Raw genomic sequence first — 19,147 nt, 5'->3', positions numbered from 1 at the left:
TACTTTGGAGAACATTTCAGCTTAGTGAAAAGTCAAAGATAGCAAAGAGGTGAAGAACTTCAGACTGGAAGAATGGTGATCTCCCTCCTCCTCCCACTTCCAACAAATAGAAAAAGTAAAAAGTGACAAAGCATTCTCATTCTTCATGTGTGGTGAAAAATTCAGAGCTGCACTGAATAGTTTGAATTGATGAATATGAGTACCAATTAGGCTTATTGAAACCCACGGATTAGATTGTCATTGACAATGACCTTAAGCATCCGGATTGAAGCGATGACATTTTGTGATTATGTAAGCATTTATTGAGTGCCTATTATGTGCTCATAATCATGTTAGATGCTATGGATGATCAAAAAGAAAAATAAGTTGTAGTCTTTAACCTTAAGGACCTTACAAACTAAATGAGGACACAAGATGAACAGAACAGAGAGTATAATAAACCTGCAAAGAAATCAGTGTAGATTTCTGAAGGGATCTAAACTTCCTGAGCACAAATTTGTAGATAAGTCCTATTCATAACTTTTCATTTCCTTAAAGCCTTAATAATAAACTCTGCTCTTAACAACTCATACATTGATATAGTCTCCTTACAGTTTACGAACTTTTTTCTCTAGTGTTGTCTCCATTTCACAGATGAGTAAACTAAATCTGAGTGAAATAATTTTCCCAAGATCATACCAAAGCATGAACAAACAAACAAAAGGGATTGGACTCAATTACCTTTAAAGTCCCTTCTAGCTCTGAATCTGTGCTCCTTCCTATGATAGATCAGTGAACTTCGAGTCCAACTTAAACCCAAGCCTCATGTTCCCAGTCCAATGCTCTTTCCACTACCCAAATACAGTAGCAATGTAGTCTTATTGTGATAGCTATGGGGGCAGAGAGGGAGAAGCTGGCCAGAGATTGAGGATATTGTACTTTCGGGGTCCAATGGCAGTTGCCAGAAGGAAATTAAAGTCACCAAACCAAGGGCCAGCAAAAGTTGCCTATAAAGATGGTCAGTAAATCTATGTCTAATTTTAAATTTTTTTTTTTTACAATTGTGGCTCCCTTTAATAAAACATGCCTTTAAGATTTTGTTTTTTCTTTAACCTTTAAAATAGAGTATTAGTTACTTATCCTTTTCTTATTCATCCTTTTGCTTACCTAGAATAATCAGTTGACAAGATTTATTATGCACCTACTGCATTCCATTTCCTTCTGCAAATTAGTATGTGTGAGAGGTTTCTCATTTCTCTTTGGGTTCATGCTTGTTCTTTGTAATTTTCAATATTCATTTGTGATTGTTCTGGGATTTTTCTTTCCATTTACATTGCAGTAATTTTGTATATTGTTTTCTTGGCTCTACTTACTTCATTTTGCATCAGTTCGTGTAAGTCTTTCCATGCTTCTCTGTATTTATTATAGTTTCTTGCAGCATAGTTGTATTCCATTTCACATGTACCACCAATATTTAGCTGTTCCTCAATAAATGGGCATTTTCTTTGTCACCAGTTCTTTGCTGCATTAAAAAGTGCAGCTATAAATATTTTGGTGTTTATAGGGTCTTTCTTTTTATCATTAATGAAGACATTAATATATGTTTATGTATTTAGCAGTTGACTTTTTGGGTCAAAGAATATGAACATTGAGCCACTTTATTTGCATAATTCCAAATTGCTTCCAAAGCAGTTGTACTTATTCACAGCTCCAGTAACAATGTACTATTATGCCTATCTTTCCACAATCCTTCCAACACTTAAGTATACCAGTCTTTTGTTTTCTTTGCCAAACCTCAAGATTAAATCCAAGGCATATAACTTGAAATGTAACAAGAAAAATTTAAAAGTTTACTATAATATGGTTAATATATGAAACCATTCCACTTTCTTTTATTATCTTATTCCAAGTTCTTTGCGTTTACTTAAATTCTTAATTTATTTTTCCTTCTTTCTCATTTTTCTATTTCTCCCTCATTTTAATCCTTCTCTTACTCCACTCGGTTAAGTTCAAAATCATTCTTACTCTCTTTTTCTCTAGCCATTTATTTTAAGTAACATTTTTTCACTGTGTTCCATTTTTGTAAATTCTATTTTCTCGTTATTTCTCTTCCCTATCCACTATGAACTTTATTTTCTGATTTATGGGCTATACCAGAGGTGGGGAATCTCTGGCCTCAAGGCCCTCAAGTGCAGTCCTTTGAATTCGAACTTCACAGAATGAATCCCCTTAATAAAAGGATTTGTTCTGTAAAACTTGGATTAAGTTGAAAGGCTGCACCCAAGGACCTAGAAGGCCACATGTGGCTTCAAGGCTGCAGGTTCCCCATCCTGGGCCATACATTTTCTAATTCTTTTTTCTGCCATGATAATAAAGCTTCTAAAATACTAGGTTTAAGCTCCCTCTTCTCTTCCATTTCAATGTTGTTATCTTTGTATATCTTATCCCATCCTCTATATTTTCAGCTATGCCTTGATCTTAGACATTTTAATTCATGAAGAGAGTCACATAAGATGAAAACTATATTGTGTGGTAAGAGCCACTCTGTGTTCCCTTATGAAGTTTGTAATTTTCCCCTCCATCTTCACTGCCTCCTACTGCTCTTTCATACTATGGTCAGTCTGCATTCCTGAGATAGTATTATGCTGTTTTTGGTTCTCTGTCCCCACTGCCATTCCGGGTGCTGGCTGCCCATAGGGACTTAAACTTCCCATCATCTGGGGTCAGCTGTTGTATAGAGAGTTACAACTCTTTCTCATAGAAAGTGGTCTCCTAATGTGTAAACTCCTCCCAGAGAAACCTATTATCAGATATTATCAAATACTTCCTTTCCCTTAGGAATGATCTTTATTTGGACACTTTCCTTTCACCTCCCAGTATAAGACTGCTCTTTATATTGCTTCTGTCCTAGTCCTTTCACACCATTGCTTTTGTGCTCTTCTCCCTCAGAAATCCCCACTTTGTTGAGAAACTAAAGGAAAACATCTATCCACTCTTTACCTGTGGACTTGGTAGACTTTACCTTCTGTCATCCCTTTTTTGTTTGTTTGTTTGTTTTTTTTGTTTTTTTGTTTTTTAGGCAATTGGGGTTAAGTGACTTGCCCAGGGTCACACAGCTAGTAAGTGTCAAGTGTTTGGTCTGAGGACATATTTGAACTCAGGTCCTCCTGACTTCAGGGCTGGTGCTCTATCCACTGCGCCACCTAGCTGCCCCTGTCATCCCTTTTAATCTCCTATTCTGTCATTCTGTCCCACAGAAAGATTTTCACTTATAGGGGGTGAAGGGCTTTGGTCCATGAAATATTAAATTCTTTAATTTTCCCTTCTTTTTTTTTTCAAATTTGGATCTGCAGTCCTTTAGTTCCATTTTGTCCCATGATTGACGCCTTGTTGCTCCATTTCCTTTCCCTACCTCCCTACCCCCAACCAAATCTTAAAAACAAAGCAAAACCTATAAACACAAGAAAATTTATTTCATTCCTTAATCTTTCCTTGATCGTTGTGCTTATTTTCCATGTTTGTGTTTCTGTTGTTTGGAGTGTTTGTAAGTCAGATATTCTACACACCTCTCCCTCTGCTTCTCCCTTTCCCTCTCCCTCTCCTCCCTCTCTCTTACAGGAATACCTTAAATACCTCTATTTTGTTAAACATCCATCTTTTTAAAATTTGATGATTAGGCTCAAGTTTACATGACATTATTTTGTGAAGCAGCTTGAGCTCTTTTGCTTTTTTGGAATATACTATTCCATTTCTCTCAATTTTTAGTGAATGTGGAATAATCCTGTGTTATTTAAACTATATTTCCTTTCATATTTTAAGGTCTTTCTATTGACTGCTTGCAAAATTTATAGTTTTTCACTGAAACTGCTCTATTTAATTACTACATGCCTTGGAGTTTGAGGGATGAGATTTTTTTTTCTCCTAACAATGATCCTGTAGATTCAATCAGTCAGTGCTTTATTGTCTATAGGCAGTAGTCTATAGAGTTTTCTTATATTTTTCCTCCTGCAATATAAACTTTCAAGTTTTTCATTTGTTGGGCTTTTTTGAGAGACCTTTGGTTACCTAATTATCCCTGCACATCCTATCTTCAAGGTCAGTCCCTTTGGATAGCATAAAATTGATATGTTCTTTTAACACTGTTACGTTATGCTTCTTTTCTCCTAATTTTTTCCATATCAATATTTCTGTGTTCCAAATCCTTTTGTTGTTTTCTCACTTAGGCCTTCTAGTCCTTTGGAGAGATTCCCTATCATATATTCAGTTTTTTCTACCCTGTTATTTTTGTTTGTTTTAATCTGTATTGAAAGCTCGGATTTCTGACCTAAATTTATTCTCAATTTCTTCTTTTAAAAGGTTTATTTCTCTTTTGAACCATTCTGAAATTTCTTGCTATTGTGCTATGGTTTCTAGGGCATTTGCAAAATAATAGTAGTTTATTTCCATTTGTGTTATTATATTTGTTTCACATGTTCTAGGTTTTTGGGGTTTTTTTGAGATTTCATGCTTTTTTCTGTTTTTATGAACATTTTTTTTTTATTTGGGAGCTAGGCTTTTCCTCAGGCTTTCATTTTTGAATTTTTGGTTTTTCAGCCTTTCTCTTGTATTTCTAGTCTCAGGCTTCAGGATTTCATCCTCATTCTTTATCCCTTTTTTTTTTCACTATTGACCCTGGATGCTAGATTAGTGAAGATCTTCAACCTCTTAGTGTTCAGGATATGGTGCTCAGCTAGGACAGGTCCTTGCGTTGAATAAATTTCCCATGAAGAAGCTTGACCACAACTGGGTTTCAAGTTTGCTTTTCTTAGGTGTCTTCATTTCTTATACCTTCCTCCTAGTCTGTGGCCCTAAGTGCATGCCACTACTCCCCCCTTTTGCAGTCACTTTCCCTTTCCCTGTTTTTCCTGGGCAGAATCAGTGTCTATAATCTTTTGTGGGTTCCAGACAGGGTTGAGACTCAGTCACTGCCACGGGAGATCCCTACAGTAGAACCCTGAGCTTGTGAGTTTTGCTTGTGTTTATTTGCCTCGGGTACTGAATGGGATCTTTTTACCTGTTCAGGTGATCCCATTCTATACTATCTCCTTCATATATATAATATAATGTAATATAATATAAATCTCCTTCATATAATATATATTGTCCCTTCTGTCATCCCTACTCTTTCACTTATTTTCAAGCTCTCCTTCACTACTGGCTCGTTTCCTACAAACCTACCCATGTTTCCTCATCCTAAAAAAACTTTTCTTTCCTTTCATCTCTGCTAACTATAGTCCTATATTTCTTTTGCTCTTTGAGCTAAACGTCATGAAAAGGCATCTACCATAGGTGCCTCTGTTGGGGTCTTGGGAATCCTGAAATGCAAGGGTAAAAAGCATGAGTCTACCTTGAAAGAATTTGACCACTCAAGCCCTCTTTCAGTCCCAGTAGTGAATTTATTATAACACAAGTTGGGGTGGGCAAGATTTCTAGTGAGTGGTTTTTGAGAGGGACAAGACTGATGTTTTTATAGGGAAAGAGATTGTAGAAAGATTTGGATGGGATTAAGGAGTGGCAAATAGCCTGGGGTGGTCTGAAGCTAACAGAGAATGAAAAGTTGGGCTGGGTTGGAGGTAGCTGAGAATAGCGGGTTGGGGGAGGGGAGCACAATGAAAGGACAGTTGAAAGGATTATACTAGGATGAGCTAGATGCCTCAGGCAAATGCCAGGGATCTGGGTTCAGGGGCTGGGTTCCTGAAATTCATGTGAAAGTACAAGGTGGGACAGCCAGATCCCAAACCTTTCATTTGCCTCCACTTTCTTTCTTTTCATTTACTTCTTAATGGCCTACAATCTGGCTTTTGATCTTATCATTCCACTGAAACTGCTCTCTCCAAAGTTACTAATGATTTCTCAGTTGCCAAATTCTGTCGCCTTTTCTCAATCCTCCTCATTCTCGTTGACCACTCTGCAGCTTTTGACACTGTGACCACTCTCCTTCTTGATCTTTTCTTCTCCCTAGGTTTTTGGGACACTATTCCCTCCTGGTTCTCCTGCCTATTTCACCACTTCTTGGTCTCCTTTGCTAGATCCTCATCCAGATCAAGCCCTCTAACCAGAGGTGTCCCTCGAGGCCCTGTCCTTGTCCCTTTTCTCTTCCCCCTCTATACTACTTCATATGGTAATCTCATCAGCTCCTGTGGATTTAATTATTCTCTCTGCTGATGCCTTTCCTGCCCCAATCTCTCTGCTGACTTCCAGTCTCATTTTTCCAACTGCCTTTTAGATATCTTGAACTGGATGTCCTGTAAACATCTTAAGCTCAATATGTCAAAAACAAAACTCATTATCTTTCCCCCTAAACCCATCCTACTTATCTATTACTATGGAAAGCAACACCGTCCTCTCAGTCCCTTCTAGTCACAACTTAGGAGTCATTCTGGATTCTTTACTATCTCTTATCCCCCATATCCAAGCTGTTGCCAAAACCTGCTGATTTTACTTTTGCAGCATCTCTCAAATATACCCCCTTCACTCTGATGCTGCCCCACTCTAGTGCAGACCCCCATCACCTCATGCCTTGATTATTGCAATAGTTAGGTGGGTCTGCCCGTCTCAAGTCTCTCCCCACTCCAATCCATTCTCCATTCATCCATCTAGTAGAGTAATTTTCCTAAAACACTCGTCTGATATCACCAGATATACACCACTCACCCCACTCAATAAACTCCAGTGGCTTCCTACTGCTTCTGGGAGCAAGTACAAAATGCTCGGTTTGGCATTCAAAGTCCTTCATACTCTAGGCCCCCCCCCCCCCCCCCCCCCCCCCCCCCCCCCTACTTACCAGAATACCTCTAGGAATTCTCTCTAGCTGTCTCTTATGCCTGGAACACACTACCTCCTCCATTTCTACTGCTGACCTCCCTGGCTTCCTTTAAGTCCCTACTAAAATCCAACCTTCTTCAGGAAGCCGTCCCTAACCCCTCTTACTTATTTTCCCTCTGTTAAGTATTTCCTATTTATCCTGTATAGAGCTTACTTTATATCTGTTTGCATGTTGTCTCTCCCATTAGACTGTAAGTTCCTTGAGGGCAGAGACTATCTTTTGCCTCTTTTTTGTATTCTCAGTGCTTAGTACCCAGTGCCTGGCACAGAGTAGATTTTTATTAAATGCTTATTGATTGATTAAATATTTAAAATCTCAAATATTTTGTGAATTTTTTACTTTCTTCAGAGCACTGTCTTTTCTTATGGATTCAGCTGTAATTATGCTGTGTGTGTGTGTGTGTGTTAGGACCATAGCACTATTATTTCCTGAGACTTTTACCTTCTATTCCTATAAGTAGTAGTTCTGCTAGATATACTATGAAATTTTATGTTATGCTATTATAGATAGATATTATATCTGTCTGTCTCTATAAATAATTTCATTAAATATGAAACTTACTTACCTAGCATGTAGTATGGCAATTATTGTATTTGAAAAATAAACAAAACTTGACTATTACCCATAAAGACTAACATTAAAATATATCAGACCTTGAACTTGCAAAGAACTGAATAATGGCTACTCTTACTAAAGGGAAACTACACCAGTGACTCTCTTCTCCCCTAGTGTTGCCAACTTAAATGTTGTGTGTCATAATTCCTTCCAGTAAAAAATACTATGTTTTCTGCAAAATAGCTCTGAGAGTTATTATTCTAGAATATTCTCCTGGAGCAGTAACTGTTCATAAATCTTCCAGGGTGGTTAGAAGAGCATGAAAATCAGGGTAATAATAGTAGTTAGAGGTTAGAGATACTTTACTACAGTATAAGTTTTAAAATCATTTCTTCAAGTAATAATTTTATAAACATTTTAAAGTTTTTAATTATCAAATAGTTTAAAATTGAGATGTAAATATCTAAAGCAAATTTTTTATTTTAATTGAATATAAAGTAGCTCAACATGGTAAAAAACTGGAATAGAGGTGGTACTTTGAAAATATTTGGATTAAATTTTCACATTTTTATCTTTCTATTGAAATCCACTTATGCTCTGCTGCATTTAATTTTGTCAGTCTTTTAGTTAACAGCTACTTGTTTCTCTAAGTGAAGAGGTCACTTAGTCTAGTATCGGCATAAATCAATGCATAGATAAATTTTGTTGATGGATATCTTAGATATTGCATGGGAATATTCAACATGCTTCAGTTAAACTATAAAATACACATTTAGGAAAACATTTAGAGAGATTCTGTGGGATCTCTTTTAAGTATAATATTGTGTAATAATTAGGTTTTTAGCATTTCATAACATAAATAATTATAGAACAAGACTTTCTACTAAAGAGGATTGAACCTATCTAGAGAGACTTAAGTAGACAAAGGATATTTAAAGAGGAATCAGCTAAAGCAGGAAGAAGAGTCAAGTAGAGTCTAGGTAGGAAAGGGTCTACAGAGCCTGTTCCACTAGCAAATTGGAAAACTAAGATGAGTTTCACTGCTAGGACAAAGTCTATTTTTATATTGCCTTTTGCATAAGAGTAGCCCTAGGATCACATATACTAATTGTAGTCAGGAGGCTAGTGGACCCCTAATTATGACAGAGGTAGAGATTGAAACTTTGAGGTTACTGTGGGATGGTAAAAACAGAGATTCTCAGATGTCCTCAGGTCATACTTTATTGTATATTTCAAGGGACATTTACTTGACTTCTGATATTAACAGCTCTGTAATAAGCTGCTCTACTCTATAGAACATTTTTAATAGACATACAACATAATTTGAAAACTGATTATATAATTGTTATGAATAGATAAGACTAGAATTTACAAGAAAATATAATTTTTTTATATTTTTAAAGAAAATATAATTTTTAAGTATTTTATTAGAAGCTTAACATAAAACAAAATGATCAAACTAAATTTGCATAGTATTTATTTAACATTGACACATAAAGTATCTTGACAGTTTTTTAAGTCAGTTCTTCTAAGTCCTCAATATTATTTTGTTCATTCTCCTTCGATTGCCCTAGTTAGCATATTACATTCTTCCAGTTCTGTTTTTTTTCTTTCCACTATTTTGTAAAGCTCTTTCTAGCTTTTTTTTCATTCCCAGTACTTTTTTTTTTTTAGTTTATGCACAAAGTATTTTATTTATACTGGGTAGGAAATACTTTTTGTTTTTAACTGTAGTATAGTATTCTTTCACATTAATGTATCAGAATTTGTTTAACCATACTCTTATTGTTAGGTATTTAGGCTATTTTCAGTTTTTTTTGTGTGTGTTTGCGATTACATTTAATGCTGCTATAAAATATTTGAAACAGTAACTCTTTTTAAACATCAATTTCAGGGTATCATAAAAGTTAACTTTTCTTTTTTATGTATTTAAGATAATTTTTAAAATTTTATTTAATTTTAGTTTTCAACATTCATTTCCATAAGATTTTGAGTTCCAAATTTTCTCCCCATCCCTCCCCTCCCCCTGCCCCAAGACAATATGTAATCTGATATAGGCTCTGCATATTCATTTATATTAAACCTATTTTCACATTAGTTATGTTGTAAAGAAGAATTAGAACCAGTGGGAGAAACCACGAGAAAGAACAAAAAAAGAGAGAGAGAGCAAATAACATGCTTCAATCTGCGTTCAGACTCCATACCTCTTTTTCTGGATGTGGACAGCATTTTCCATCATGAGTCTTTTGGAGTTGTCTTAGATCCTTGCGTTGCTGAGAAGAGATAAGTCTATCAAAGTTAGTCATTGCCCAGTACAACTGTCACTGTGTACAGTGTTCTGGTTCTGCTCACTTCACTCAGCACCAGTTCATATAAGCCTTTCCAGGTTTTTCTGAATTCTGCCTGCTCATTGATTCTTACAGCACAATAGTATTCCGTTGCATTCATATACCATGACTTGTTCAACCATTCTCCAACTTAAAAGAATCCCCTCAATTTTCAAAACTTTGCCACCACTGCTGCTATAAATATTTTTGTACATGTGGGTCCTTTTCCCATTTATATGATCTCTTTGGGATACAGACCTAGAAGGGGTGTTGCTGGGTCAGAGAGTAATGCACGTTTTTATAGCCCTTTGGGCATAGTTCCAAATTGCTCTCCAGAATTGTTGGATCAATTCACAACTCCACCAACAATGCATTAGTGTTCCAATTTTCCCACATCTTCTCCAGCATTTATCCTTTTCCTGTTTTGTCATGTTAGCCAGTCTAATAGGTGTGATGTGGCACCTCAGAATTGTTTTGATTTGCATTTCTCCAATTAACATGATTTAGAGCATTTTTTCATGTGACTATAGATAGCTTTAATTTTTTCATCTGAAAACTTCCTGTTCACATCCTTTGACCATTTATCAATTGGGGAATGACTTGTATTCTTCTAAATTTGACTCACTTCTCTATATATTTTTGAAATGGGGCCTTTATCAGAGACACTGGTTGTGAACATTCTTTCCCAGTTTTCTGCTTCTAATCTTGGTTGCATTGACTTTGTTTATGCAAAACCTTTTCAATTTAATGTAATCAAAATTATCCATTTTGCCTTTCATAATGTTCTCTATCTCATTTGGTTATAAATTCTTCCATTCCGACAGGTAAACTATTCATTACTCTCCCAGTTTACTTAGAGTATCAGCCTTTATGTTTAAATCCTGTACCCATTTTGACTTTACTTTGGTATATGGTGTAAGATGTTGATCTATGTCTGCTTTCTGCGATACTGTTTTCCGGTTTTCCCAGCATTTTTGTCAAATGATGAGTTCTTATCCCAGAAGCTGGGGGCTTTGGGTTTATTGAACAGTAGATTACTGTAGTCATTGACTACTGTGTCATGTGTACCTAACCTATTCCACTGATCCACCACTCTATTTCTTAGCCAGTACCAAGTAGTTTTGATGATTGCTGCTTTATGACACAATTTAAGATCTGGTATGACTAGGCCACCTTCCATAGCATTTCTTTTCATTAAAAGTTAACTTTTTCAGTAGAAAAATATTTTAATTCATTTTCTTTTAACCAACAAATTAAGCCTTTCTAAAGTACCTATTAAGTGTTGGAAATGCAGACAAAAGTAAAACAGCCCTGACCCTAAAGGAGCTTACATTCTAATAGGGGAAACATGTGGGTTAATAGAAAGTTGTAAATCACTGATACCCTGTAATTATTGATTTATCAATTATCAATGTGTAAATCAAAATCAAAGCTATTCAGCCTTTGAGGTTTTATAAAATAACACAAATAGAATGAAGCAATTTTCCTCTTGGTTTCACTACTTAATCTTTATATTGTTCAAACCACAGTAAAAATGATGGGAAAAAAATCTGACAACCTGCTAACCTACTAGATTAGTTACATTTACATGGTAATTGCTTCAGAAGAAGAGTTTTATATTTTTGGTACCACACTCTTGAATTAGATTTTGGATTTTTATTTTAGCTGTTCTGTACTTGATACACTCCCACACCTATTCACTTGTGAAGATAATTGAAGAATGTGTGCTCAAAATATCAGTACTTAGACTGGAACTTTTCCAAATGTTCTAATACTACTTAGACTAAAAATAGTAAACTGAATTGGAGAAAAAAATACATAGTTTCTAGAAAAAGAAATCATACCACTTATAGACTTGAGGATTTGATATGCAGGCACACAGCATAATTTTTACATTGAACTCCCTCTTTTTTATTTAAGAATGAAAAGAATGTAGATTTTACTACATACAAAGTTATCACATTATAACATTTGTATTAATTGAAGAAAATGTTTGTAGCTATAAAAAGAAAAAAAACCTCCCTTGTAGTCAGCATTTTTAGCTCTCTAAAATATGATCTTATTTATGAGTTATTCCAGATGTCTTTTCAGGATTCACCGTAGTCAACTCTCAGTTGTTCATTCATTCAATTCATTCCATGATTCATTCAACAAACATTTTATGAAGTATGTGTGCATGGTTTATGCTATCAAGGAAATATCTTCTAGGGAAGAAAAGACAACTCAGATACAAAGGAAAGTGTAATAATTGCAGATAAGCGGTCATAGCAAAATGCTGTGAGAACTTTGAGAAAGGAGAAATCAGTTTCCCTGTGTGGCAAGAGGGAGGGAGAGTTTTGTGGAAGAGGTGGTAGCTGAGCTGAGTATGAAAGGAAGGGTCATAAGTAGATAGAGATGGCAAGGAGTCTATTCCAAGTACTAATGGAGTCATTCAACACCTAACACAGGCCTACTTAAGAGAATAGGGAAGGTCTTAGATGTTGTTACAGATGTAGTTTTTCCTTCTAATAGAATGTATACTTCTCACGGGTAAGTATTCTTTACTTTTTTGCGTTTGCCTTTCTAACTACTGTCTGGGACATTTTGTCATTGAGTTGTTTCAGTTGTGTCTGACTCTTTATGACCTCATTTGGGATTTTCTTGGCAAAGATACTAGAGTGGTTTGCCATTTTCTTCTCCAGCTCATTTTACAGATGAGAAAACTGAGGCAAACAGTGTTTAAGTGACTTGCCCAGAGTCACATAGCCAGTGTCTGAGGCCAAATTTGATCTCAGGTCTTCCTGACTCCAGGGCCAGCACTCTATCTGCTGTACTACCTAACTGTCCCAATAAATGGTCATTAAACTGAATTGAAAATCCAGTTATTGACCTTGTAATATAGTTGACATTCCTTTCCCTCTTTATGTGCTCTGTGCCTATTCAAATACGATACCACCTAGCCCACTGTATACTTTTCCTAGAAACACACAAAACACAGGGAAATACAAACACAAACATATAGAGAAAACGACCCAGATAAGCATATTACCCAGAAATCCATCAATGAATATTTTGGAATCTCATGTGCTTTACTCTCCATCTTTGCAGTACAATTAACTCTATAACCACAGTATAAGGTTCAGTTTAAGCACATCAGTCTAGAGACCTAGGCTCTTTATTTTTTTTTATATGCTGCCTACATGTAGCATTTGAGAGGAAGACAAGCTAATACTTTTGTTAGTGCTGTGATCACAGAATCATAGAATTTTAAATTTATAAAGGTCCTCAGGGGTCATCTAGTCCAACTTATACACGAACAGGAATTTCCTTTACAACATACCTGATGAATGGTCATGGTACCTTTACTTGAAGACCTTCTTCCAGTCATGGTGGTAAGAACCAAGGCAAAAATATTATTATCTGCATTTACAGATAAAGAAATTGAGCAAAATTAAATGACTTGTCCAAGGTCATAAATCTAGTGTCAGAGTTTTCATTAGAAGCTAAGTTTCTTCTGACTTCACATCCAGTGCTCTTTCCACTTTGCCACAATGTCTAAAACTGTACTGGTTTTAGAGTCGAAGATTGAATCCTACTTTATTCAGCTGTGACTTTGTGGGGAGTCATTTATTAGTTGTTTAACTGTGGTCAAATAACTTAACCTCCCTGAGCCTTAGATTCTTCACCTATAAAATAGGATTTAGAGCAAGAAGAAACTATATGGGTCATTTAGTCCAATGCTCTTCTTTTACTAGAGAGATTGTGACTTGCCAAGAGTTATGTGGTGGTCAGTGAAGCCAAATCCAAACTTAACTCTTTTGCCACTGTGCCATTCTGTCAACAGCTGTTGTTTTTCTTCTTTCACAACTCAATTAGCTTTATTATTGTAACAATTGCATTAACATATGTGCTTTATTTGGTAAGCAATGGTGGGGCAGTGAAAGTTTTTTTTAGTAGAAGAGTGAGGAGATCAGAATTGTATATAGGATAGTTATTTGGGCTTTGATGTGAAAAGGTCAAATTGGGGAGGAACAGCAGCAATGAAAAGAGAGCTTACATTTAAATAATGCTAGAGAGAGAATCAACTCATGGCAAATGATTGGATGTATATGGAGGCTAATAGAGAAGGAAGATGATTGGGAAGATAGTGGGAATATCATCAGAAATAGAGAAGTTGAAGGTGTGTGTGGGGGGGGGGGAGATTTCAATTTGGGACATATTGAGTTCAAGGTGCCTAAGACATCCAAGTGGACATACCCAGTAGGTAATTGGTGCTGTGATCCTGGAGCTCTGGCAAAAAGTTAGGGTAGGAGATAAAAATATTTGGTATTCATTTATATAGAGCTGATAATTTGAGCCATGGAAGTAGATGAGATCACCAAGAAGAGTATAGAAAGAGAAGTAAGTCAAAGACAAAACCTTGCAATCACCATGAAAGGCAGTGTGGCATAGTGAAAAGAGGATTGGATTTGAGGTCAGAGACCTTGGCCAGGTCTTTTGACCTTTCTGGGCCTTGACTCCTCCGTCTAAAATAAGCAATTTGGATTAAGTGATCTTAAGTTCTCTTGTAGTTTTAAATCATTTGAACCTATATTTAAAGGATAGAAAGAAAGATGAATAACTACCAAAAGAGATGCCAGAAATATAGGAGGTATATGAGACTGTAATATCATGAAAGTAAGAGAGATGGTACTATCAAGAAGAGAGAAAATGATCACTAGTGTCAAATATGATAGTAGTCATGAAAGATAAAATAGAAATAGAGCCACTGAATTTAGCAATATAGCATTACCTTGGAAATAGTTGTTTCAGTAAAGTAGTGATCACAGAAACTAGAATACAAGGGATTGAGGAATGATTGAATGGTAAGAAAATAAATTCAACAAATGTAGCATAGTATTTTTTAGAGATTTGATAGTCATGGGAAGGTGATAAGACCAAAATGTGATGGGGTGGCAGTATCAAGGGAAGTATTTTTAAAGAATAGAGGAGAGCAACTAAGTTTGCTCCTAGAGAAAAGAAACAGAAATCAAGGGAAAAACTAAAGATGCATAAGAGAGTCATGGTACAAGCTTTGATAGAACATGCAGCTCCTGGACTGTATCGAGAGTCCAGGTGGAAGGGCTAGGCTAGGCAGGAAAGAAAGACCATCTTTTCCTCTTTGAAGGGAAGGAGACAGGTGACTGAGTGCATTGAGAGATTTAACAGGGAGCTGAAGAGATTAATATCAACCTCAACTAATGCTTTAGTGCTCCTGAAAGACAAACATCATTTTTTTAAAAAGTTTTTTTTTAAATCAAATTATCTTTTGTTTTTACATTAGTCATTTCTGGATAAACTTCATCCCTAACTAACTCTCCCTATCCCCCCAAGTTAAAAAAAAAAATAAACTAAAACAACCCAACAGCAACCGTTTATGATAACATGTTCAACATTCCATGCTCACAGTTACCTATCCTCTTCACAGAAAGGAGTGAGGTGAAATTTCTCATCTCTTAAATCAAAATTATTCTTTACAGTTACATAGCCTTCAGCCTTGTTTTGGAGTTCTTTTCATTTGCATTATTGTAGTCATTATGTATATTTTTCTGATTCTATTTACTTCACTTTACATCAGTTCGTAGAACTCCTGTGTTTCTCTGAATGCTTATGGTGCAACATTACATTACGTTACATTTATATACCACAGTTTATTCCACCATTCCCCAATGTGTATCCATTTTGTTACTAGTTTTTTGCTACCACAAAAAGTGCTCATGTGAATAGTTTGTTGTATTTTGAGATGTTTACATTTTATCTCCTTATATTCATTGGGTATGAATATGTTAATGAATTTTCTTGAGTAATTCCAAATTACCAATTCACAGGTGTCCCAGTACTATACTGGTATGTTTGTCTTCTCACCATACCCCAAGTCTGGTTATTTATGTTTTTGTCATCTTTGTAGATTTGCTAGATATGAAATTAGACCTCAGAGTTATTTTAGTTCATATTTCTGTAATTGTTAGTGATTTGAATCATGTTTTCATAAGATCTTTAATAGTTTGCAATTCTAGGGGCAGCTAGGTGGCTCAGTGGATAGAGTGGCAGCCCTGGAGTCAGGAGGACCTGAGTTCAAATCTGGTCTTAGACCAGATACTTGACACTTACTAGCTGTGTGACCCTGGACAAGTCACTTAACCTCAATTGCCTTGCCAAAAAAAAAAAGTTCGCAATTCTTTTGAAAACTATTACTGTGCTTTCACTGTACTTGGGAAATAATTCTTATTTTAATATAGTTTCTGGTTCACTAAATATCTTGGTCATCCAAATTTTATCAGGTATTTTGTGAAAAGATTATTAATTTCTCAATTGACAGTTTCCGCTATGTAGCTGCATTGATTTTGTTTGTGGAAACCTTTTAAATTTTATGTAGTTGAAATAGTGTGTTTCTCTTTTATGATCTCAGTCCTTTAGTTAAGAATTCTTCCCCTCACTGGACATGATACTAGGAGAGACTGAGGCTGGTAGAGCTCTTGAGTTATGGAATTCTAAGCTGTTGTGGGCTTAAGACAGTTGAGTGTCCAAACTAAGTCCAGCACTAGTTTGGTGAGCCACTGAGAGCTGGGGATCACCAAGCTGCCTAAGGTGGGGCAAATTAGCCCAAGGCAGAAGTGGAACATGTTAAAGCATCTGTGCCAGTCAGCAGTGGGATTGAGTAGATCACGTATCCCCCTGCAAGTTATTGTATTCTCTGGTATCACATGCTAGTTACACCTTATTTTGTGCTTATCTGCTTTCCAGTTTTCCTAGTATTATTAAATCGACAGTTATTCTCCAAGTAGTTTATTCTCTGAGGACAAATATCTATTTTCACTATTTCATATCTACCACATTAAAGTATATTTATGTTATATAAGAATCTTTATTTTAAGTACTATTCATTCCTAGATCCTAGGCCAACATAGTTAATTCTTATAATGTTTTATTCTCAAATCACAAGTTTCCAGTGTATGTAAATAAAGACTTCTTACTGATTTTCAAATTTAATTTTTTTTCCATTTTTTGGTGAGGCAGGGTTAAATCAGGGTTAAGTGACTTGCCCAGGGTCACACAGCTAGTAAGTGTCAAGTGTCTGTAGCTGGATTTGAACTCAGGTCATCCTGACTCCAAAGCTAGAGCTCTATCCACTGTACCACCTAGCTGTCCCTTCAAATTTAATTCTTAAAAAACTTTAATCCATAAAAATTCTTAGTAATTTTTAGTATACTTGACTCATATTTTGTTATAAATGCTTATTTGGGATAGTTTGTGCTAAGTAAAATTTGCAAATATTATACTTCTCTCCATTTTGATATTATGAAAGTCAGTCCTTGTAATAAAAGAATTATCAAAATAACATTTTACCTTGAAATTTTCATTTTACAAGATGGGTAGATTAGGCTTTGCTGATGGATTGCCCCCTCCCTTGCCAATCATTGGATACGTTGAGTTTATCAGATTTAATAATAGAACTGAGACCTGGAATCCTGAGAGAAGCCAAAGAAAAGATGGGGAGAATTTGGTTTCAGGTCAGAGGTATTATATATTAAAGTTTTTTCCTTTCTTCTTGTAATTTGCTCTATCCCTTGTTTGGTGCCAAAGGAAGTGCTGCTTTCAAGACATTTATTCATTTAGCATTCTGTAATCCTGATGAAATAGGGCCTGATCCAAAGAAAATCAAAATAGTTTAAAGTTGAATTTAATATTAATCTGTTGCTGTTTAATGTTGCTTTTACTCCTAGTGTTCATAGCTCTAAAAAAAATCTGAACTTTGGAAGCAGAAGCTTTGAGGTTTTTTGGTTGTTACTAATCTTAAAGGACCAAACTTTTTTGGATATGGTATTTTTTCATTGGTTTAATGCTGCTGGGAAATTTAATGGGGTACTGCTTTTAGTGTAAGATAGAGGTAGGAACCTCTGTGATATCATTGATATAGAGAACTCACAGCTGGGGAAATTGCCTCTCTGAATACAGGTCTGTGCAACTTACAGTATCATTAGAAAGTTCCTTAGAGCTGAGAGGTTACATGAGTTGCCTGGAGTCTCACAGATAGTAGCACTGTCTACACTATACCTTGATGCCTTTTACTTTTAGTATATAGTTCACTGAAATTTATTTATAGACCTGAAGAGCTTTTTTTTTTTTTAAGAATGAGACTGGATAAGCAAAAAGGCATGTAAATAAACAAGGCTTATTTGATTAAGTTCTGATAGAAATTTTTTCTTTATGCTTATATTTTTGTGGTTAGGTTCTTTGTGGATATGTTGGTGTGCATCCTACTTTAGATACATTAAAAATGTTTTATGGTCCAGTGGAATTTTGAAATTGGAATCATAGGACCTGAGTTTAAATCCCAGCTTTGTTACTTCCTGTGTAACTCTGGACAAGTTGGTTAACCTCTTTGGACTCAGTTTCTTCATTTGTAAAATGAAGAAGTTGGACTAGATGACCACTAGGATCCTTTCCAACTTTGACTCTAAGTTATGTGATGTATGTCAAATCTTTTTTTATTGCAAATATCTGACAATTTAAACTACCCAGGAAACAGTATGAAGAGAGTAAGAATTAGTGTGGTAATTTTTCCATGAACATCATATCACTTTATATGAAAAATGCTTAGGGGAAAGGTCAGTTGTGAGCTAGCTAGTAGAATGAGAAATATTGCCAATTTCTGTCAACTTTTCTTAAATTGCCTTCCCTTGATAACTGTTGCCACATTTGACCCTTTTTTCTTTAAAAAATTTTGGCTTAGATGCAGAATAAGACATATATTTTTTTTAATATGGCCAACATGAAATTTTGCTTTGAGTATGAGAGTATTTATTACAAGGATTTTGGCCTTTTTTTAAGGTTGTAGGTGGGAGGTAGGGATGTAGTAGCCAAAAAACAGGAAGGAAGGAAGGAAGGAAGGAAAGAAGGGTGGGAAGGAGGGAAACTAGAGCATTTTTTTAAATGTACAGAAAAGAACAGAAGAAAGTTCAGAGGGGAATACACTATTGATGTCTAAATAAAATTCCTCTGGTGATGGGAGTGTCTTTTATATAATTTTATTGTTCTCTACTGCATAAGATAGATTGTTCTTTTCAGATTAGAGAAGCTATATTTTATATATACACCAGCTACACATCAAATATCTTTTTCTCTGTGAATCTAAATGGATTCACAGAATCCCTGATCCTGTACATGAATAAAGATCAGCTCTATAATGTACCCAAACTTTGCTTGAAGATCACTATTGCAGAAGAACTCAATATCAGCAGGGAGGAGTGAACATTGATCTTGTCTTTACCATATTAGGAGAGCTGGAAGGGTAGGAGGAAGATGAAAGAAGGAAGGAAGGAAAGAGAGGGAGCACTGCTGTCAGAGCTCTAGGAAGAAGAGGATGAGGAGAAATATGAAGTAGTTAAGCTGATGATTCCAA

At 35.6% G+C, this 19,147-nt stretch overlaps 1 protein-coding gene across 1 annotated transcript in view; it reads left to right on the top strand.

The window, feature by feature from the left end:
- Window positions 1–19,147, top strand: part of GNAS (GNAS complex locus) — a 166,113-nt gene that overhangs the window by 47,492 nt on the left and 99,474 nt on the right. The window contains exon 3 of the mRNA XM_027850574.1: window positions 1,368–1,370. Coding sequence (XP_027706375.1) covers window positions 1,368–1,370 — 3 coding nt within the window. The remainder of the gene's footprint in view (window positions 1–1,367; window positions 1,371–19,147) is intronic.

This window comes from Vombatus ursinus, unplaced genomic scaffold, assembly GCF_900497805.2.
Source record: "Vombatus ursinus unplaced genomic scaffold, bare-nosed wombat genome assembly UNPS02000580.1, whole genome shotgun sequence".
Classification (NCBI taxonomy): Eukaryota; Metazoa; Chordata; class Mammalia; order Diprotodontia; family Vombatidae; genus Vombatus; species Vombatus ursinus.
This window is presented reverse-complemented; position numbering and strand designations above follow the sequence as displayed.